The sequence below is a fragment of the Anas acuta genome, chromosome 1 (genome assembly GCF_963932015.1).
Source record: "Anas acuta chromosome 1, bAnaAcu1.1, whole genome shotgun sequence".
Classification (NCBI taxonomy): Eukaryota; Metazoa; Chordata; class Aves; order Anseriformes; family Anatidae; genus Anas; species Anas acuta.
This window is the reverse complement of record NC_088979.1, coordinates 120,749,960-120,774,018: the sequence shown is the minus strand read 5'-3', so window position 1 is coordinate 120,774,018 and position 24,059 is coordinate 120,749,960. Positions and strand designations below refer to the sequence as shown.

The 24,059-nt window shown below is 42.1% G+C and overlaps 1 protein-coding gene across 3 annotated transcripts in view; it reads right to left on the bottom strand.

Annotated features, from left to right (window-relative positions):
• The window catches only part of MAB21L3 (mab-21 like 3), a 31,497-nt gene that overhangs the window by 5,580 nt on the left and 1,858 nt on the right, over window positions 1–24,059 (bottom strand). The window contains exons 2-5 of one of the 3 annotated variants that reach the window (XM_068698019.1): window positions 10,529–10,637; window positions 7,019–7,159; window positions 4,865–4,936; window positions 2,367–2,658 (exon numbers count right to left, since the gene is read on the bottom strand). In XM_068698019.1, the coding sequence (XP_068554120.1) occupies window positions 2,367–2,658; window positions 4,865–4,936; window positions 7,019–7,159; window positions 10,529–10,576 (553 nt within the window). In that variant the 5' untranslated portion in view covers window positions 10,577–10,637. The remainder of the gene's footprint in view (window positions 1–2,366; window positions 2,659–4,864; window positions 4,937–7,018; window positions 7,160–10,528; window positions 10,638–24,059) is intronic. The other 2 variants (XM_068698028.1, XM_068698035.1) reach the window with 2 other exon arrangements.

Here is a 24,059-nt window from a genome sequence, read left to right as displayed (position 1 = left end):
AAATGACTTACCCTCGCTGATCATTCAGAATGTTTTGTGGGGTATGCACAATTTTTATATATATATATATATATTTTATTTTTTTTTCCCTGGGATGCACTTGCACAGAAGCCAGTGCCAGAATACATTACCTTTTGTGCATAGCTGTCATACAAAAAGGGTTAACTGCCTGTCTTGCTGGTAACAATACTTTTCATGGAAGAGAGAAGAAAGGAATGAAAGTTGCAACTAATGTGCTTAGTGAGGTGTTTCCTGTTGGTCCTGCTGTGTTCATGGAAAAAGTTTCTGTCCCATCTTTCCCTGTCACTTTGGATGGATCACTGCTCCTTCAGCTTTGTCATCTGAGCCAATTGTGTGATCATGCTCTAACCCACTAAAGTAAAAGACAGAGCAGAATCCCATACGCAGTTTAAGTAGTAGTGTGTTAATCCACCTCGTTTTGATTGATGTGGGCTAGGGAGCAATTCCACCAGGAACCCACACAACAGACTTGAGGGACAGTGAGGAACATTTGGGATGGCAACTTTTGCTTTCACTGAGGAAATATCTGCCTACTCCCAATGGCAATTTAGCATCTCCTCCAGAACGCACAGTGGAATCCATCCCCACCAGAACTTCATAACCCTCAGTAAAATCTGTGTTATTTCCATGCTGAGCCAAGCCTGGCACCAAAACGGGAACTACACTGCTACCAAGCTCTCAGCAGGGATCCCCAGCAGCTGAAAAGCATTAGAGCCATAGCTGTGTCAGCACATAAGTAAATTCACAGCGTTTCCAAAAGTATCATGACTGTGCTATCTATCTTTCCACCAATGGCAAGTGAGGCACCAGAAATACTCAGTTTCTGCTGGGTGCTCAAAGAATTAAAAAGCAAGGAAGCAACGAAATGTGGAAATTCTTATGTAACTTTGGATAAGCCATGGAATGAAGGGAGTTTGTTCTTCACAAAAACAAAAAATGGTAATTAATCCTCCTGACTCCATCTCACTTCATCTCCTCTGTCTCCATCTCCTCCCAGAGGAGAATTCCTTACAAAAAAGGAATCAGCATCATCACCCCAGACTTCACTCTCCAAGTGCCTTTGAAGTGCTTCTCCTGGCTCAACAACTTGATGAACTGCTTCTAGACACAACGCCAGGTTTTCACCTCAACACAGTGACTTCCACATAAGTAAAGCTTCAGATAAAAGCCCTTTTCACCTGACCTTTTCTGTGAGCCTCAATGGTAAAATTTTATCCACATCAAACTTTTCCCTTCTATCATAAGAAACATTTCCTAGAAGAATGCAAGAATTTAGCTGAGCTTGACTTTAACATGTTTTCTCCTGCAAGTAAAATTCAGAGTACAATCGGAGGAGGTGAAATGTGTCTTATTTCTTTGGAATACAGAAGACCCATATCAGGCTGCTGATGAATAAAGTCATCCTGGAAACATGCTGTGAGAAAAGGCACCATAGTCTGAACCTGACTGTGTCACAGTGTCTTAATGTGAAAAGATGAACACAGACTATTTGGCTTGGACAAAGCCATGTGTTCATTAGCCGAAGTCTGCAACATGCCTCTAGGATGCTAAGAATTAAATACGAGGATCACTGTTCAGGCAGCATTTTGCTGCAGATGTCACAGCTATGAAAGCATGTTGCATGCACCACTGATTGCATTATGTCATATATAAATAGCCACAGGAAATACACAGGCACTTTGGAATTGCTCACAGAAGGATCAGCACCACTACTGAAAGCAAACTTCCATGATAGCTGCTGAACGCTTCTGGATTAGCCTGGGCACTGAGAAAATGACAGTACTTGTCCAACAGACATTGCTTGAAGTCCTAATGAGTCCCTACAACTCCATGCTGGAAATGTACAGGTATCTAACCTTCCCCTAGAGCATTATCTGCCCTACACATATCTTCAAGCGCTTTTCCCTCCTCTAACTTATGCACTTTGCCTGTATCCAATTTTCCTACAGTATTTTTCTTGCTAGTTGAGATACATTGCTGATGCTGCAGCAGAATAAAAAGACTATTTCCCAGACAAATTCCAAAACGCTCTGAAAATCTGGGTTGCATCTTGGCTGAATTGAGAAGGTGATGCTGCTGGAGAACTAACTTACCCAGATTCCTAAGAAAGGAGCACCATTTGGGGTACGAAGAGTCTAAGGACTACTTAATTCTGTCTTCAGTGCAGGTTTACATTTACATCATTTCAGTAGGCTAGAGGCTCCCTGTTTCTTGAAGTGTTTGTGTTTTTTTGTTAACTTCTGATCATGTGAATGTCCCAAACACTTGTGTGTGTGTGGTATTTTCCCCTCCACCAGCTGCGGAAGACAGACAGTTCCCCTTACAGCTGTCCCCACTAAACTCACTGGAGAGGTTACAGGAGATAATCGACTTCTCCACCAGCTCCCGGAAGACGACGAGGACTTTGGCTGGAACCAGATCGCCTTCGATGTTCACGTCCGTCTCATGCCACTGCTGAAGGCTTTTTGAGAACTGCTCCACCTCTAGCCATTGATGCAGCTCCTCGGGGTCCCGCACGGAGGAGAGGAGCTTGGCTCCGTGCACGGTGTAATAACGCCAGTGCCGCACTTGGCACTCTTTGTACCCGGTCAGGCCGCGCAGAGGGACTGTGATGAGGAATTGGCTGGGTGCTAAGACCTAGGAGAGTTCAGAGAGATTAAGAGAGGAGGCAGGGGCAGATCCACGGGTCTGAAGTGAGCAAAAGAGGGTTTAGGAAATAACAGGTAAAACTGGGGGCTTTGTAGGGAAGGAAAACCACGATGTGATAGGGACAAGTGGAAACAGCCAGGACCTGTTCCATGCCTGTCTGAGGTTTACCTTGCAGGTACACTGAGTAAGAGGAAATGGTCCTATGAAAGGAGTCTGATGCGACAGCCACAGCCCACGGAAGACAAGAGCACACTCTGGCTGATTTGCCACCACATCTGCCATAGCTACCCCCATTCCTTGTCATGTCTAGTCTGCAATGGTATGAAATGTAAAAACTAGCAGCTTCCAATGAGCGGGAGAGCAGCAGAAAGCTTGTTCTGAGATCCAGCCTTGGGAAACAAAATACTGTAAGTTATTCCCTCAGAATCATCACTGGAAATAAGCCCAGAGTTCAACAATAGTAACAACTACGGCAAAAGGCATATCTTTTTGATCTCTTTCAAACTCCACCTAAAGACATTAGTAAAATAAGACCGTGGCCCTTTCATTTTTACAAGTCTTTTACTCTGCCTGATGGGAAGAGCTGTGCTGCCTTGAGAGAGGGAGAGAGATAGCAGGCAAGTGGCATGCCTGCACCTACACAGGCAGAGGCACTCTCAGAAATAAACCCAGATTTTGGCCAGAACTATATGAAACTGCATCTCCTGCTGAGCAGAAGCCAGAAACAGTGCAAGCATGGAAACAGTAATGACTGGATAACACACCCACAAGCAGGCTTGTTTGCAAGATGATTTATTGCCCTCGCTTCGAGGATCATTTTCCAATCAAACCAGTGCTCAACCAGTATTTGTGGAGAGCGAACAAGGTGACAGACAAACACCACGAAACCTCAGGCTGGTTCAGGACACAGCCAGACATCATCCAACACTGGCTTGGAAGCATACGGCGAGCTTGGCTCCAGTTGCAGAGAGTGGGTGTCCAAGCTCATTCAGACTTTTATGGTGTTGACTCAGAAGCAATTCAACCTCACTCACTACTAAGCCCACCTTATGCTGGCATTAATAAGGTGAAATGTGTGAGCAGGATGTGAGGTGACAACTGTTGCTGGAAAGTAGTTACCTCGAGGTGAATTCAGCACCCTTGTCATTCTCCAGCAGTAAGATTTTTGTAGTATTGCTGGTAACTGAGCCTATTTAAAACGTTACTGCAGAGCTCTAACAAGCTCTGGACAGGCTTTCTTGGCCTCCTACCCACACCTTCTGCTGATGGGCCCAAGATCCCTATTTCAGCTCAGCCCCAGGCTGTGCTCTTTCCTGTACCAAATCTGACTTCTTTTCTCCCACACAGGTGGCAATCACCCCACACAAAATCAGAAGGGCACTAGCATTACAGGCAAGCCACAGGTTGGGAAATACCAGCTTGGCTGAAAGCACAAGGAGAAAGGCCTTAGGGCACAATGCTGATTTGGGCACCACACAAGAGGAAGCTCTGCTCGACCAGGCTGAAACATCTCTTTGAGAACTGTGCTTGGACCAAATTCAGCCATCTGCAGCAAAGGCCAACTGTATCACCATCCTTACTGAGGAACAACGAAAAATAAACCAGCACCATTGTAGAAAACTGGTATTCAATGGCCAACCAATAGGTTTTAAAGGGAAGAGCTGTAGCTGTTATGCAATTGCCTGCAAATACCAGTCACAAGGCTCCTCCACATGGGGCTTGGCAGGAAATAGCAGAAATCATGAGGCAGGAGATGGTGCTGCAAGGTTGGGTGGCTGTGCAGCAGGTGTCCTGCTGGCCTAAACAAATACCAGTCCGCACCCGTGCTCTGCCACATAATGGTCTTGAATGGCACATGCAGACCACAGGCTTCAAACAAGTCGTGGGTGATGGAACAAGAGCCTCTGGGACAGTTCTGGGACATGTAACCTACAGCCAACCCTGCCGTATTAAAAACCTGCCTGCAACATGTCGAGCAAATTAAATGCAACCTCAGTTTTGCACTCCTGGCCAGGATATCCTAGAGGTGGGAGCATTAGGTTTGAAATAAAATATGCATGCTTTGAGCAAAAAAGAAAACCTCTTGCAAAGAAGCTGAGATAATCATGGGAGGATGGGTTAGGAGGGTGAGGTTGTCTGAAGAAGAAGGTGGGTGAGGAAGAAGCAGGCACCAGGTGTCAGGAGGGCTTTGTACCTGGATGGATGGGTGGAATGGGCGCTTCCCCCGAAGCATAGCTGACCACTTGGCCAGTAAAGCCGGCTGATCCTGAGAGAAGCAGAGAGGAAGAGAAGAAGTACACAGAACAGAGAGAAAGCATGTGCCGCGTTGTTCATTCACAGAGCAAAGCCGCAAGCATCCTTCAAGCCTGTTTTATTAAAGGGAAATCCCCCACACACGCCAGGATTACAGGGTTGAACACTTGGCTGTGCAGCTGGGCAGTGCCGTACTAGAATTACTCTGGACACCAACCTGCTCCTTATGCCTTACTGAAGCCTCTACAGCTTCTGCATCAGCCCTGTATAGACAACAGCTGCAAAAAAAATGGTGGGCCAGAGCTAAAACACTTGAAAGCTTCTAAAATGAAATATTTAATTTTGTTTGTCTGAGCTTTATTTCAAGTTCTCTTCTTAAAGATTTTGATGTTTTGCCCCTGGGGTGCAGAAAAACACTGAACATCTATAACCTTTCTTACAAGTCCCTACCCAGCCCAGGATATTTAAAAGGAGTGTTGTAGTTTCTCAACAAATATAGACCCTAAACCAAGTTAAACTAATTCCTTTTAACCAGAAGCTGGAAGTTCTGAAAAGTCACCATAAATTTACTTGACAGGAAAAAAGATGGTGCAAAATTAAACACAGAACAGTTAATATACTGGCTTTCCCTTGACACGAGTCTCCTCTAGGGTGAGTTATCTTGGCAACAATATTAAAGATTCTATTTTTTGGAAGCAGAACAGCCCAAGCCAAAAATATTTTCTTGTTAACCCATTCTTTGTTGCCTCACAACTACAGCACAAAGTTAGCCAGCCCTCCAAGTAGGACTGCCACAGATCTATAGTGCTGGGTTCCGTTAAGTATAAGTAACAGATCTGCCAGTTTTTAAGAAAATATATTTCAATGATTTCTTTTAGGCAGACATTGTCCAGACCAGTCTACAATAAAATCAAGTTACTGCTCAGAATAGATTGCCCTGTGTTTTTTTTGTTTTGTTTTGTTTTTCCTATTTTCCAGAACAGCCATTTTATCTTGACCCTGGTGTTGTTAGACATCATTATCCAAGCAGGTTTGTTTCAATATGGGAGGTGGATTGTAGACTATGGCACTAAGAAACACATAGATCGGGACATGGCACTGTTTTGTGTCGCTGTGGTCATTCTTACCGGCAAGCCCACGTACCCTGGGATACATGCTATTACAGAAAAAATCTAAATATGAATGTTTGTCCCCAGTAGCCACATTTCAGACTGGATAACGCTATTCTGCCTCCATCTCCATGCCCTTCCAGCAGCTTCACAACACAGAATTCTTCCCTTTCAATCCTATACAGCAGCAAAAGTTCCCTCATGCTTTCACATGATACGCTTTGGTCCGCAAGTGGCTACATTTTAGTGTAAGGGTTGACATAGACAGAATATGAAAATGATCATTTTCATCTGTGCTTTGATTATTTCTTATAACCTTACAGTGGTTATTCTTGCAGTCACAGGAAATAACCAGTCCTCTCTCATCACAGCTGGGACAGGACATTATTATTTTGGGATCTGAAGGTTTAAAACAGGGAGATGGTTCACTTCTCCCACTAATAAGCATATTTCTCCCCAGTGAAAAGGAAGTTCTAGTCCATGACCAATAAAATATATATATACTTATATTTATTTCTGAATAAACTTCCTATGTTCAAGCAGAAGAAAGGTTTTTCTTTTTTTTTTTTTTTTTTTTAAGTGTGTTGACAGGTTTTCCAGCTGAGAAAAATATGAGTCATAGCTCATGAAAGCATGAGCATTTTTGCCTCTTAATGTTAGAAAGAAAAAAAAATCTCTCTCAAAGAGTTTTGGTTCCTGCTTGCAGATGACAGCTCTGGCAGTAGAGGCTCTTTGTAAAATAAGCAGCTGTGTAAAAATGCTCTGCCTGATTTACCCAGCCCTTTTTGATGCTCCTCTAGTTGTAAGATAGCTACGAGTAAGTCAGTATGATCCAGTCAGTCACTCGAATTCCCACAGTGAAGCGTCAACATATTGTCTGCGGTGTTCGGGATGAGGTACCTGTCCCTACAGACAATTAAACAACAGAAAATCACTTACTGATTGCCTACTAGCTGCAGAGTCTATACCACATCTCTTGTTCGTACCTTAATATTCTCATTGTGAATGCCAGAGTTGGAGATAGCCTGGAATCGTGTGGCCTTGTAGCTGATTTCTGTGGTCAGTTGCTGGATGATTTTCTGCACCTCCTCCACTGTTTTGGAAACCAGATAATGTCGTGGTTCCACCTGTCATTTCCAAGAAAGACACTTCATATTATGGATAACTGCACTCTTTGTCTCCAGTGGAAAACAGACAATTGCATTGGAGCACCTGAAGTATACGTGCCCATGCTTCTCTGGAAATAAAAACTTACTGCTCCCTGTAGTTACAACTAACTTACCGTGAGGCAGGGCTCTTGCCAGTGAACACTGAAAGGACAGTATTCAAGACTGCTGATTATTTGTTGATATTCCCATGCAAATACCAATGGATGGAAGGGAAGGCGTTCATTACATGGATAAATTTGCTAGCAGCTAGCTACAGTCTCGTTCTTTATCTATGTTTGATCCAGGCCACCCACCTATTCCCCTGTATGTACTATCTACACTCAGAGCCAGAGTAAGTTCACTTTCAAGAGCTGACTTAAGGAATTACAGATACCCTCTGCATTAGTCAGATAGCAGTTGTATGTGGCATCATTTACATGCCTACATAGAACATTGAAAATATCCATACTGTCTTCACATCTAAGTACAGATGAGAGTCCATTCTTAGATGGTGACAAGGACTCTTTCCAAAGCTGGTTCCATTGACCGGTAGGTGCTTGTGTGACTTGGTGGATAGTCCTTCAATTCAAGCAGTAGTAGTAGTGTAATTATTTATTAAAAAGTATTTCAGTGGGAGGTCTGAGATGAAAATGGACCACTACTTGCCTAAAATCAATTAACAAAGGAAGAGCAATTGATTAACACAGAACTTAATGAGCAGAGTTGGAATACACTCTCTCCCCTTCCAACAAAAAGTATTTTTGCTAAGCCTGAATAGTACTTGCAAGTGGGAAATACATCAGGACAGCAGCATCATATTCCCTTTGCTACGTTCTCATCTACCTTTGGCATCCCAGTTTTTTGCTGGGTTAACAACACACAGTCCCTTATGTTTATAAAATACCCGTTAGCTTCCCTATTAATTCACCCTCCTCCTCATTCCAGTTTAGTCTTGTCCTTTGAGACAATTTTAACTAGTTCACAAGTACTTTTTTCTTGTTAAAAATAAATAAATAAATAAATTTAGCCCATGTTCATTTTCTCTTCTCCATTTCATTTTTGGCACATCTCAATCTGTAGCAACAATTATTTTCTCTGCTGTGTGTTTCCTTGTCCAGAATTCCTTAGTTCTCATAGCATACCAATAGTCTTGAATTGCTAAAAAAAAAAAATACCTAATGGTTCCTTCAACAAGCAAATGGTATGAGTGGTAGAGAAAGTTGTCCACATCTATGAGCCTGCAGACAGAAAAATCAGGGTCTGTTTAAAGTATACAATCACTGTTGGTCAGCTCAAGCTGAGGTCCAGGACAGCCCCCTCTATTCTTTGCTCATGCCATGTTATCTCTGCGTGGCACCTGCTAGACATGCTTCTTTCTATCTCTGGTATCCTGGGAGAATCCATACAAACCAACCTGGCCTCATTTAATTGCACCTTCATCACCTACTGGCTAGACTATAGCAGCTGATATGGAAACTTTAGGAGAGTACATACTTTCGAAAAACTTAAGGGAGGTACCACTAAACACCTCCTTCTGCATGTAGCTCTTCATCGTTGAGGCAAGGATTAAAGAACAAATGGCAGAGGACAGATGGTGCTAACCACTAATAATCCCAATTACCTCCCTAATCTGCTATTGGACAATACATAACCTTCCTACAGGACAGGAGCCATAAAAATCAGAAGATGGAGCATGAGTGAGGGAATGCAGCTTCTGAAAGGGCCGAGGCATTCATCTAAGGTGTCGTTAGCACCAGAAGGAACATGTTGGGAAAAGAGTCATGTCTTCACTGGACAGCCACTTCTGCAGCCTATTGGCATTTCCATCACTAGGTCTTCACCTTGCCAGAACAAGTTTTTATTAAGGTTTTATTGTGGAGGAAAGAAACGGAACTGGGATTGACTGGGGACTGCGAAGAATGCTTGGGTTTGTTCTTATTTACCCCAGTCACCTCGGCTAGATATGCATTTGAGTATTTCCTCTTCCAGATGAGTGGGATAAGGAAGAAATCTTTGGAATCACAGAGATGCATTGCATCAGGTGGTTGACCTGTTTTGAAAACCAGCACCATTTTGCAGGCTGAGCTGGAGCTACGTGAAGGTTGAACAGCCTTACTTGGACAGAAGATTTGGGATCAGGCAGAACCTGGTAAGCTGTCTGAGCTGGAAGACTGCTAGAAAACAGATTTTCAGTAAAAGATGACATATGCAGTTAGGACCACCCTCACTACACTCTGCCTCTCTTCCCTGTACTTATGGCAGTCATATGAGCATCTTCCTCTGCATGGCTCCTCTGTAGCACTGCTTTATAAACCTTTAGAGAAGTGTTCACTATTATAGATCACTGAACAGATTCTGATGGAATGATTTTCCAGTGCAAAACACTGAATGGTTGAAAATGAAAGTTTTCATTTCACAGAAATACACATACTTGTCACCGAAACATTTCCATAGAGAAAACAAACCTTTCCCACCAGCCCCTTCGTGGTTTTAGAGCATTTCATCCTTTTTAGAAAAGATAGCCTTATAGTTTTTCATTGGGAAATGTTTTTTCCACTTCAGCATCTTGCATTTTGTAGGAGTAAACAGGCAATCAAACAGAAATTAGCTAAGCACTGTCATGAAACACATCAGATTTAACAAAATAAAACATTATGGCTCATTCAGAGTTACTTTTATTGGAACATACAGTTTTGTTGATGATTTTTATTGTGTTTTACTTCTTTTCATAATGGAAAAACAAACACCACCACCAAAAAACAAACAAACAAACAAAAAAAAACAGAGTACTCGAATATCTTATAAAATATAAAATGCGGTGTGCTGCCTGTGCTAATGAGACATGCTATTTAGTCATGGTGAGCAGGGAAGTATCCTTAGCTGAGGTGACAGACTGTCAGGAGAATTCTAACTGTATCCATCTCTCTCCGATTCCTGCATGCATCTTTCTAAGACACAGCCCTTGTTATTGTGTTTTTGCTCTTGTTTCTGTCAAGCCGAGTCCAAAGGGACAGGGAAAGAGGCAAAGACCTCTCCTTAGATTAAATGCTGGCAATTACAGCCAGAATCACATACGGAATTACAAAATTGGGAGCAAGAATTCAAGACTTCTGAAGGTAAAGAGGAGAACCTTGGAAAACAAGGGTACCAGCTGAGATCCCTGATAAAACTCCGCATAGAAACCTAGACATCTCATTAGAAATACAGTTCTCACGAAACTTCACCCAGTCTTGTCTCAAAAAAAAAAAAAATGAAGACAGAAGGCAAGCAACTAACTGTCAAATTTGGCACCCTTCAGAATCAACACCTAGTGTGGGAGACAGAAAATCTGGACAGATAAAGCCTTACCTTGCTCTGGATGTAGATTTCTACATCTTCATCTGTGAATGGTTTCATGGCAAGATGGTCTTCGCTGCTCTCTAAAGTGTGAATTCACTCTTCACTCGTTTGCCTGCATCTGGAAGTAGAGGGACATTCGGAGCAAGCTGCTCAGAGCCTTCTTGCCCTGTGAAGCTCAGATCACCTAGTTCTTCTACGGATGAAAGAAGAGGAGAGAGAAGCAAAGAAGTATGCCTTTTTTTCTGGTCTGAGTTACAACGGTGATACCCAGCTGCTTAGGAAAATTAGCTCCAATTCCTATTTTCTAAACTCAATCGTTATTATTCTTACTCTCTTACTATGATTACTCTTAAGTGGTCTGTCTTGCATGCAGGCATACACAGAAATATCCCTGTTACTGCTTTGTCTCAGGACAAGTCTAGAAGTGCCTTTCAGGTTGCACTGCAGATTCAGTAGGCTTGAGCACAGTATTATTATTCTGTACCACAAGCACTTCCCTATTTCTCTAACCCTTCACTAAACCACTTGTTAAACATTGTTATTCCTTGTTGACTTCAATCCACCCACTTTCTATCTGAAACTTTTACACTGAATTTTTACACTCAGATCATTCATTGGGGTTGCAGCCTGCAGCCTCTGCTCCCCTCTCCTTATATCTCCTCTCTCTCTCCGGCTGTATTGACAGTAAATACCCTGCTGCCTGTCCCCTCCTGTAGCTTGCTTTGCCTTCTTTACAGTAAACAGACAGAAAGCTGTCTCTCTCTTTCTGCCAACAGCTCAGCTAACAACCCCATATGGATAATTCAGAGGGAAAAAGAATTGATCGGGACTTATTGATCCAATGAGGGTTGTTGGCTTTTAGAAAAAAGGGTACAGCGGCACATGGAAAGGAGCGGCTGAGTATACTGATGGGATCCCACGCTGCTGAGTGTCCCTTATTAAGGAATGCATGCTCCACTTTCCAGTAAAGTCATTATTTGCCCCAGAAATTGAACTTTGACATTCCTTGACTGACTTAATTACCTCTACAGCAGCTAGCAAAAAGCAGCACTTGGGTAGGCACTGGGTGCTACCTCAGAGTAGGCTCTGTCACTGCAAGTTACCTTTTGTGACCATTGCCCCTTATTAAGAGCTGAATGCAAGTACATTAATGGAGTACCAATACTTAAGGACGTCTGATCCCCCAGAATCCACAAACCAAACTTCTCTCTGTGCCTCCCAGGCACCTGCCTTTGTCTTTTTACTGAGGGATTGGAGGAATATTCACAAACACATGTAGGCATTTACTTCCCAAGTCAGCTTCCATGGGAGCTGGATGGTAAAAAAGATGACGTCCTCAATTTTCAGGAGCCCTACCTCATCCTTTCTCCCTTCGAGACCTACCGGCTCTTTTACCTGAGAGGCCAGCACAGTATGAGAGCTCTGCTGGGGAAGCCAGAGAAAAGGCAGAATCTAAAAGAGTGTTAGGAAATAACCTAGGAAGGACTCATAGGGCCATGCTGGATGGAATTAAGCCCAAACAGAGTGTGCAAAGTTGGAGAATGAGACTTATAAAAAGGTCAGATTTGGCTAAAAATATGTCCCTAATACATTAACTCCCTTGTGCCCCCTCAGGTATTGTATGTATAGAAGACAACTTCCTTAACACTCCTGATACCATACATTACTTCAATACCCAGAACATCAGAAGTGTAGTAGGAAGCAGAGAGATTCAGAGTCTCAAGTACTGGCAGATACCCAAAGAACATGGTTTGGGTCATTTTTCATCCACACACTCACAAACCTTAAGTTTATCATGCTTTTCCATCAGGATGCACTTCTCCAAGAGGGTCTGGATGTCCCCAGCTCCCCTTCTTCATACAAAAGGAAGATGACAACAAGGTCTTGGGACCTGGATTGTCTTTTTAAAATTTATTTTACTTTTTTATTCAATGTCCAAATATATTTAATTTCAACTCTAAGTTTACGCTCAAGTCCAAGGATGTGAGCAACACTTCCTGCCTGCACCTTCCATCTGAAGAGAGTAAATAACTCTCCGTTACCATCATTGATAAGGGGGTACATGGGGAGATGGCTGAAGAAGAAGGAACAAAAAGTCCAGTATAAAAAGTAACATCAAACAATTCTTCTCAAACCCAAGAACTCCTTACTCCAGGTATAAAAGTTTGGTGCTGCTTAATTTGCTTGGATCAGCTTTAGAGAGGAATGAAGAAAAGCTATTTCTTGTTCCTTACCATGACAAGCACAAAAGAAACCCCCCTTACTACTTATACACTGTTGTTTTGTACCTCTGACCTTATTTGTTTATTGATATTCTTTTAAGAATATTTAAGGCTTTCCTAATACCTCTAACTATAATGAACCTATGATAGATTATCTTCATTCAGGCCTTTGGCATCATCCAGAATAAGGTATGATTTTGTGTCTGAGAAACCCACGTAAAAATATTCTGTGAATATATACCTTAAATGATATTAGATTGGCTCTTGTGTCTTCTGAAGCTACCAACTACTGATGCTTTTCATGCTTGCCTAGTTTTCCTTTCTTCACTCTTTAGTTCCGCAGATGTGACAAACGTATTTCAAACATACAATCAAAAATCATTTGAAATGTGAAGAACAACAAAAAATCACCAACATCACATGAATCAGAACAGTAGCATTAACTGTACAAGGAAGTCCAATATTGTGGCATTTGCTGTTTGGAAACTATCTGGAAAAACTACTCATATGGAACAGTAAGCATGTATAAAAAAGCCTCTACTAAATCACACAAATGAGTTAGCCCAGCGTACCACTTGTGACTCACACATGATCTGCAGTGACAACAAATAAGCCCAGCTGAAGACGCTGCCTTCCAGATGAAATACAACACTTAATTTGCTGTAACTAATGATGACCCATCACTTCTTGCTCTAATTACCAGAGGCATTAAGTCTGTTGCATTAGCTGAAGTGTGTACTTGGGTCAAGAGAGACTACCAAAACAAATCATCCCTATATATTTAACAATTTCTGACAGTCCTCTTGCCTTCTTAAACTGCTGCCCCTTTTCTCCCCATTAGTGGATTAAGTGACTGTACAAAATGAGTAATCGTAGCTTGAATGCCCTATAACATATTTACGCTGTAAGTCTTTAGCAGTGATGGTTCAGTATGGTTCAGTCTCCATTCAGACCACAGTAGCATAACTTAATCAGACTTTTCAGGTGCACAAGTTCTTTGAGGCTCCCCATCCCCAGCCCGTTGTCTTTTAACAAATAGATATGGGCAAAGGGGATGCTTCAATGACAAAAGCCTGGGATGGGCTAGAGGGAAAAGAAAGTGCTGCTAATTCACTGTGACAGCATCAGAATCGTATATGGATGACAAATTGAAATGCTTCTCCACTCATTCCCAACCCTCACTGATCAATACTTGGCAGGCTCAGAAGTGCTCCAAATGCCTGTGCTGCCTGTGCTCACTGCCACACGTTCTCACACTACCCTTGGGCCCATACTACACATGAAGCAAGCTAAAGGTTTATATCCTTTCCAGACTAAGCACAGCACTGGATCAGTTCCAGTGGTTTATCAAGCCTGATATCTCTTCTTCTTTTTTGGCAACACTGGATGTATCAGAGAAAGGCAACTAGCTTTTGCAAGAAAACAGCTCACTCAGTCTGGGAAGTCTTGAAATTCAGAATTTACAAACTGAGTCTTTTTAGGCTGTAGTATGGTGTTTCCAAAGAAAATGATCACTCTGGGAGAACTAGCTGAGGTTGGAGGTAATTCTGAAAAATACTGAGATGGGTGATGCTGCCACCTACCATTGACCACCCTTAAACAGCAAATCCATGAGCTCTCAAGAAGCAAACTAGAGGGTAACAAATATAAAGCATACCATGTCTTCTGGTATTTCTAAGACTGCTGGTACCCAGTGTGGTCAGCTGTTCAGAGAGCCTGGAAATTTCCAAGTTCACAATAGTCAGCTAAATGGGTGGTGAAGGAGGCAGGAACCTGGGAGCCCTGGCTGTATCAGCTCTCTCTGAGATGAGATGTTGGGCAAGAAAACTGACATTTTGACTTAGTTCTTGTGTTGTCCTCTGGAAGTTCACTGAGATAGTCAAGTCTGGTGCATCCAGATTTAAAGTATTTCATCAGACCACTTCTAAACATCTGCAAAGGATATTTTTCCCCTATCGCTGTTTTATACATCATTAAACCACAGTGACTGATCTATTGTTTCAATCAGGATGTCCCATCATCTTGAAAAGCTACCTGTAGCCAACATTCATAACATCAGGAGCCTTCCAGCACTTATTTATATGCATAGGTAAATGAACTGAATGCCAAAAAGGAAGTATTCAACACCAAGGAGCTCTCACTGATTTAAACACATGGTTGGGAGAATTGCATCTGGAGGAAACATGGTGTTTGGCAGAGCACAGTGCAACTGGAAAAACACTTAGCACTAGAAGTCATGGCAGGTGAGAAAAAGCTGCCTCACTTTTGATCTCGGCATAGGTTTGCTGAGCTCTTGGTAGACTGATTATTTACAACTGTCAATAAAAAGATTTAAAATGTAGAGGCACAGTAACTCTGGAACATACAGCCCACAGCCAAAATTTAAAAGAGACAAAACAATAAGCACATTTCTAATGATGCTCTGTCTATATGAGGGGCTGAATCAGACCGGGCCACAGCACTTCCAGGAGCTGGTATATTTTCTGTGGCAGGCCTCCAGAGCATGAACAATGTTAGCTTGCATTATTTTTACACTTTACTGTTGTGTCCAAATTGACCTGACTCAGAACTTATTGCTTGTGTCTGTGGCAGTTTGAAGCAAATTGAATAAATCACCAGCGCTAAATGAGAACGGTCGCTCCCAACACAAACTCACTTGGGAAAGAGAGGCTCAGACTGGCATCCCTGTTTGTGTGCTTCATCCAGTGACTGATCATTAAAAAATGTGTTCACTGAGGCCAGAACTAGAAACTAGGCTTCATACCTCAGCAGCAAGTGACAGCTACATGGCCACGAGATCTATTGCTTTCTCTAGATGAAAACACAATTATTCCAGAGCAAACAGGTCAGCTTCAGCAAGCAGGTGGGAAGGGTCCCCAGGCTCAGAGAGTCTGGTCCTTGGGAGCTACTTCTGGATGCTGGGAGATGTATTTGTATGGGAGAGGGTGACTCAGGTGAAAAACAAAACAAAAAGGAATACAGAGGGCAGGACCACCACACTCAGCACGTGCTTTAACAACATTAAAGCATCTGTGGTTTTGTACAACCTTTGTTAGCAGTATGGGCTGATCTACAATAAAAGCTGTCTGATCAAACTTCTCAGCTTGTGTCACATCGTACAGCTAATAAAAATCAAACATAACTAGTAAGCAATCCCCAGGATATTAACTTGGATGCTGCATTGTTTTTTGAGGCTAACATGGCACTGAGAACAGGGTGGAAAAGGAAAGCTGAAGAAGCAACCAGAGTAGTTTAAGGAGTGACTGAAGAAAAGCACAGGGAAAGGAGCAGACAACTGCATGTTTTGGATGGAAAGAAGAGAGGGGAGGGGAGAAAAGGATCATTAAGAGGCTTTATAGTGTGAAGGTCCTGAGGGAAACAGCCGCCAGGAGGCAACAATAAAATACAGACAAGAATGAGAGCACCAGCAGAAGTGAGAAAAATAGATGCACTTTATTAGAAGTACAATACATGTACCACAGAGTAGATCAAGAGATTCAGCAGACAAACTGTAGCGAGAGCCAGCCTTGTCTGAGAGAGTATCTTGACAGAGGCTTCAGTCAAGTCTTTTCAAAGGGTTTCTAGACAGATCAGATCATGACCTGCATCGCTACACACTCCACTTCCAGTCACTGGAAAATGAGCTAACAGCCTCCAGCCCATGCTGTGTATTGCAAATAGTGGTTATCTTTTTAGTTGGTAACTTCTAAAAAATTGTCATCAGGAGCACGCAGCAAAAGGGGGAATGCAATCACACTTTTTTTAAGCAAACACTTCCTCCTCTACTTCAGACCATAAAACTATACAGCTCCAAGCTAATCCCCATAATCAGCTGCCCAGCCCTTTCCACTTTATTGGCTGCTTTGTGCAGTCAAAGCCAAATTGCCAAGGGGCAAAGGGTCAATCATTTGCGCTGCATCTGCTCCAGGCAGTGTTAGGACACAGGGTAGATATTTGGGGCTAGAACTAGTTAAATGCAGATTTAGAGCACTGAAAGCAGGGGTTGAGGAGGAAAAACAATCCTGGCATAAAAGCACTGCAAACATGCAGAAAAAGTAGCATGGCTAAGCTATCAAGTGACAGCCAAAAGCCATATCTTTGGTCCTTGGGATTTCTGGAGAGAGGGGAGGGGACGGCAGATACATGTGTGTGGGGAAGAGGTGGTGTTTATGAGGAGAAGCAAGGTAAATGAAGCTACCAGTTGTCTAGTAAGAGAGGGAAGAGCTGTTTCTTCACTTGCTGAGTTTGGGCCAAAAGGGAAGAGGAAGCAGAGCAGCATTTATAGGAGCACGGGGTCATTCTGTCCCTGGTAGCAAGAACCGGACAAGAGAGGTCTCATTTGAAAAGGTTCAGAAAACTTCTATTGCTTTCACTACAACACAGAAGAACAAACACCTGCGGCTATAATTCAATGTTTTCAAAGAGGTAAGGGACTCTCAGTTCAGGCAACCCAGTATCCCTCAGAAAAGGCTACAGGTGCAAGCATGGCTTTCTCCTACCCTTGTACATATTGTTTCTGAAAGCCACACCATCCCAAATGTTTACCCTTCCTCTACATACCATGCAGGGATTAAAGCATTCAAGATTAAATTCCTAGAAATTCTCAGTTTCTCTGTAACATCATGCCAACTTCCGTAGAGATGCACCCGCCCAGCATCATCAGCATAAACACTCGTTGAACATAACCCATGACCCATATAAATTGCATTGGCTCACATTTATAGATGGGAGTGAAGGATTATAGAAAGCAGCAAACTTGGTGAGAAAAAGCAACTTACCCAGAGCTGGTGCCAATTTCAGCTCTAGTACTCAAAGGTTTTGTCCTAATCAACACGTTGGCAATGTGTATGTTGGCAGGGCTTGCAGAGGGTTGAGCAGATTTTTCTCCACTTCCTTTAACAAGCTATTAATCAAATGCTTCAATGTGAATATCAAACCAGAGAGAATGCGTGACCCAAACAGAAAAAGGGCTTGGGCAAGTGCCTGACTCCTACAGCTATTTAACATACAACAGGGTGGGTGTTTGGCATCTAACGCAAATATATCTATGAGCCAGGATACTTAATACAAGTACACTTAAACACAAGGGGCCAGTTTTGCTATTACAGGAAAACAAAGGTGACTGCAGAGCAGGAAGCTGACACTGTAAAAACTTGCAGGCTCAAGCTGTCAGGGCAGATCTCCACAAAGGGCAGTGCAGGCACACCGAAGAATTGAGGCCTACTGCCTTCCTGTCACACAAGGGAGCTCTGTACTGGCCCTGGCTTGGCTCCTTGACGTAACCAGAAGCAGAATACTTGCTTTGAGTTGGGAACATAGTGAGTTATATCTGGGGAAGAGGGAAAAGTCATCAGTCATGCTAGGAACTGTACAGAGGTGCTATGTACTATATGGTCTACCCACCATCCAAAACGGGGTAGACAGGTCCCACCACACTCAAGTGCTATTAAAAGCATAACACATAGCATAAAGTGAGCATAAAGATATTTACAGGAGATGTTGGAAGAAAGAGCACTTGGTCAAGAGAGGCATTATCCTGCACTCAACCACTTTCTGTACCAGTAGTTTTTACTTGTGCAAAGCGCCTACATGCTGCTCATGCTTGTTTCTCTGCTTCCATTAGGCACACCCAGAGGACAGCTCTTTCACGACATTAGTAAAGGTGTCACCCTGCACTGTCATGGCTGGTAAGCAGAGCAGCTGGAAGATCAGAATCAGGAGTCTGGGGTATGCTGGTACTGCATGATGCAGCACCTGAGAGCTACCTACAGACACTCCTAAATAAAACAAATAAACAAACATTAGAGCACTCCAGCTCTGGGATTTGGTCCATGGCTCAATCTATAGCTGAACTAAAATAAAACTGAACTAGATTTTTAATGGTTCCTAAACTTGCAAACTTCCAAGTAAACCCATCTGCATAGATCAGCCAGCCTTCCCTTTGATGATTCCTCATGACATGCCTCATTGTAGCTTTGCCAAGGCACTGCATGGATTATACAAAGTGCAGAGAAATGAACAAAATTGCCCACTTATAGCTGCAGAACAGATTGCAGGATTGTCATATCTTAGCTATCTCAGTAGCAAAAGCACGGAAGAGAAAATGAGATCAAAAGGAATGCTAATCTTTTTTTCTAGTGCATATTACCCTCTCCCTCCCCAAAATGGCAGTAAAACTGATCAGTTGCATCTTCATTATTGTTATTAGAAAAAGAAAAGGCAAGAATAAGTCATCCATGAACCACTTTTTCAAAGTTTGATATAATATTGTATGCGGTTGCCAAGCTTGATCAATAAAAAGTTGAAATTTCTCCCCCTCTTCCCCGCAGCACGGATTGTTCATTGAAGATGCTCCTAAGTAACAGAGCAGGATTAGAGACTTATTCACCAAGACAGAGAGAATTTGGCCACAAGTGTTTGTCTTGTGTAACCAACAAGATGCAAAATGACAATGCTGGAAAAGGCAGAGCAGAATCTCCCCCACATGCACACTGCTGGGAAATACTCCATTACTCTAGCAGAAGTTTACTTTGGTTGAACTTCAGCTAAACTTGAACCTGGTGTTTTGAAGGACTGAGTATTTTTGCCTGATAGCTGCTTGGTAGCTGGTAGGCAATGCTTATTCACGTCATCACAATTTATACCAGTACTGGCTCTCATTGCCAACCAAGAAGCATCTTTACCAAAATGTCCCTGACTTCACAGGATGGCACTTTATTTCCACACCTCCCATTTGATGGCTTCCAGAGATGTTTTCCCCTTACCACTATGAAAAATTATGGACAGCAGAAGCATCACAAAAAAAGCAAAGGCTAGAGCTAACAACTAAAAACCAAAACACAGCCACGTGAACCAGTCTTTTCCACATGTAACTTCCACCAACTTCCCCCATTCTTGGTCTCACCCTGTTTTTCCTTATCTTGGCCCAGCAAACAGTACAACACAATTGCTCAGTAGTTAAACAGGCTCCAGTTAGGTCAAGATACAGCCAGTTCCCATACAATGCCTAGGAAAGTAAGGCTGTGTTTAATGGCAGCCCAACTTGGCAGTTCTGAAAGAAACGTGCGTCAACGCAAATGAAATCTGCAAACCCTGCCCAAGCGTTGGTGTAAAAGCAAATAATCCCAAAGGCTGCTCACAGAAGCATTCCATGTTCTCACCAGGCTGTCCATAGATGACATCCAGCCACCTTTCAAGCCAGTAGTTCCCTACATACGTAGTTAAAGTGTGTCTGAGAGGAAGGAACAACGAATTTGAATGGCTATGGGAACTGAGCACATAACTAGACACCTTTGAAAACCAGGGATTTCAATCATTTTCATGGTGAAACAGCAGCAAAAGTGAGAACAAAAGTAAAACCCTATGCATCTCAAGTACCAGAAATAAGTAAGGTTCACAAGAATTGGAAATAAAAGACAGCCTGTCTGGTAACTTTAGATCAAAGAGTGAGCAGTTCAGGTACTTTTGGATATTGGTATATGTCTCAGATTCTAATCATTAATTTTGGAAAGGGCGATGAAGAAAACATTTAAGAGCTCGAAGTCTTAATACCTTGTGCAAAGTCTCAGGGGCTTGTAAGTAGTGTGACAGATGTTTTTCTTTTAATAGTAAGCAATACAAAAGCCATGGATGCTTTTGCACTGGTCTGTGCCCACAAAGGGTGAGCAGAGTCTGGCTGGATTATTGTTCATAATTTAATTTTGAGGGAGAGTAAAATGTAACATAACAGAAGGCCCGGTGATGTTATCTCCCATGTAGACCACCTGCTTTCTTTAGTGTATACACTTTAAAATACTGATATATGAAGGGCTCTGGCACCTGCTCAAGTCACTAGCTATTTAGGGAGAATCTTTAAATTCATGATGAATATGCAAAGGTATGAAAGCCCTGTTAACCAGCACTTTCAAACAGAGCACTACTCCCCATTTCCCCCAGTCCTGTTTATTCAGATACTATTCATTTACTGGACAGGAAATGTACTTAAGCTGTTTATCACCTCACTTCCAGGTAATGAAAACACAAGTTCAAATTCTGCCATTCCCAAGACGTTTAGGCAGAGCCCCTGAGGACAGGGGGGCTCTGTTTTCTTGCATTTGCATAGCCCTTTAACGAAGGGGTGTAAATGTCAACTACTGTTTGTGAGCACTCCTCCAGTAAAAGTGTTAGCAGCAGCAACAACAGATATTTTTGTTATGTTAAACCCCCAAAGTGTTTCCAGTCTTTCAACATCAATCAGCACAACCGAAGCCAGTAGTAAATTGATTCTCACATTCCACTGGTGCCAGTTTTTGTTAGAAATGATTTGTGATAGATATAGTGGAATATATTGATTAGTACTGACAGTCCCAGTTTCCCAGGCGCTTTGTAGAGCTGCCATTCCAAACTGACCTGCTTTCCACCTTGTCAATTTTCTTCTGCAGTGGCCGTTATAAATATCTGCTCTATTACGAGATAGATTTAATCCCCTCCAGAAAACAAAACAAAAAGGGTCAGGCAAGTAAAATCAGTACAATAAAATAGGTTTGCAGTGTTCCAAAAGAATTTGTTTTTATTGAGAAATTTTTGTGTCAGGGGAAGAAAAGGCACAAAATAAGTTACAAAGACATTATATGAAATGTATGAGTCAGAGGCAGTCTCAGAGCTGTTACAAGTCACTTTAAAGTTGGCTTTCCAACATAGATTAGCCTCTACAAAAATATTACAAGAATAAGTTTATTTCAAATGATCAAAATCATTCAGAAATTAACTGAGAACAAACACCAGCAATATTAAATTTTGACTAAATTCACCTGGGTTTACCATTATCTACCTCCCTAACTTGGAAGAAATATATCACTGGAAAATATGTAATATTACAGGATAACTTTTTTTTTCTTTTCTTTAAGCAACACATTTTATAAAATAAAACCCTGATAGTTGCCTTTTGTTCCTCCAGTGAAGTACAGTACACATGGGTAAGGCAGTATGCATAGGAATTACATCAAGAAAACAAAATAGGTAAGTGCAATTAACCTAAATACTTCTACATTTGTTGCTATGGTCCCTCACCTAGTGCAAAGAATATCTTAAAAAGAGATGGACCCAACAGCTGTTCACAGAATACATGAATATACCACCATAAAAGGTCTGTTGTAGAAAAGCCTTTGTTTTCAGTTGTGACTTCTCAGACCATGTACTCTTAACACACAGATTTTTCATCAGTACAACTCTGAATTAAAAACAGCACACTAATACAGTTAAAGTACCTTGAAATTTCTCAGTCCTCATTTCAATGTCGGAAGGCTAATAACACTCAGTATTCACCTCATACAAATTAAATATATAAAAATACACGCACCAGCTATATACAACTTATCTCACTACTGCAAACAAAAATCAAATCCCTGTATTCCCACTTTCCCCTTACTCAGCTCTGAGCTGACCATGACTTTTTTTTTTTTTTTTTTTACTGTTGGTTCAAGCTGAACTGTGGAATAAGGAAAGTTTACGAGGCCTACAAGATAGAGACTATAGAAAGATTTGATTTCATGATGATGAAGGCTTGAGCAGAAATAAAGAAGTTTACCCCTTTGGCTGCTCCTCTGGTTAAATGGAGACCTAAGATCTGTCTTCTGAAATCACTGAGGATACAAACATGTCACCAGACACAGAACTTGGCAATAAGTGTCTGATTTTATCCTCAGGAATTTAATTTACTTGACCTAAGACAACAGTAACACAAGGGGAATACAGTACCAAGTTCTGCTCACAGAAACTGTCAGCCCCGCAAGGCCTCGATTCACAAGAAAACCTTGTACTGTAATGCATTAGACATATCTGTCAGGGTTTTGGAGGGGGTGGCAGGGTGTCCTCTGTGGGAGGAGGTCAGGGACTGTCTTGTGCTGGTCCAAGCAACAGGCAGCACGGCAATCACACCATGGCTGAGGTTGGAAGGGACCTCTGGGGATTATCTTGTCCCACCTCCCTGCTGAAGCAGGGTCACTGAGAGCAGATTGCCCAGACCTTATCCCAGATGGCTTCCGAACATTGCCAAGGACTCCACAACCTCCCTGGGTAACCTGTGCCAGTCATCCTCACAGTAAAAAAGTGTTTCTCTGTGCTCACAGATCCTCCTGCCTTCAGTTTGTGCCCTTTACCTCCTAGGGACAGGGGGCACTGACCCACTGCACCCCAACACTGTGGCCAGTCAGAGTCTGGCACATCTGCAAAAGCGTATTTAAAAAGGGCAGTAAATGCCAAGAGAGTGTTATAGAAGGAGGAGGAGAAAAAGAGAGGACCATGTCAGTGCAGGAGGAGGGGAGAGGAGAGACTGCTGAGCAGGAGAAATGCCAAAGCAAAATGTAGCCTGATCAAGGGCTGAGAGAAAACTCAAAGAGACTGCAGCCAGTGAGGAAACCCACACCAGAGCATCTGGGTAAGAAACAAGGAGCAATGAAAAAACAGCAAGCCCAACGTGCTCATCTCCTGGGCCACCTGCTGCCTTGCTGAAGGGCCCGAGAGTAATAGCCAAAGGATTGGAGACACCCCCCAGAACAGCAATTAAAAACACCTTAATTGGCAGTAAATTAAATTGATTAAAAATCCCCAACTCAAAACTTGTTGCAGGCAAGAAAATCTCCTCAACTGAGTTTAGTGTAAGATTAAGGGCTTTCTGGCCTTCCAAAAAGCAAACAGTACACACAAGTGAACCCATAATCTAAGGGTATAATTTTTCATCTCCTTCAAATTTATAAGTTAACGGCTTTTTAAATTTATCTTTAAGAATAACTTTAAAACCTACAAATCTTCCCTCTGTTTAAACCATGGATTATTACATAAGTAAAAAAAAAATGGAAATTTCATAGTTTCCTAAAAATCAAATAAATAAGAAATTGACTAAAAAAAAAATCAATATAAGGAGGTAGTTTAAAAAACAAAATAACCAGATACAAGAAGGAAAGGTAGTGCAATAGACGCATTCATATGAAAAATACACTTTTGGTTTCTATGTGACATTCAAATTTTTAACAAGAAAAAAAGAAAATCTGTATTACTTTGGGGAGTGAGGAGCAGCTAGTATTCAAAACCAGTCATTTAGAGGCACACTAGAAGCCACAGCAACCAGGATAAATACTTTTATTACAACTCACTCAGTCATCTGCTCTACATAATAACACTTTTAATCAGTTTGCAACACATTTTTCCTGCAAACTGCTATCAGAAATGCCTGCCTCCCAATCAAATTTCCATCATTTTAAAACGTTTTATTTGAACACAGATGCACCAGATGCTTCTACCAGGCCATCCTTAAGGAAATAAAACTGCTTCAGTATTGACAT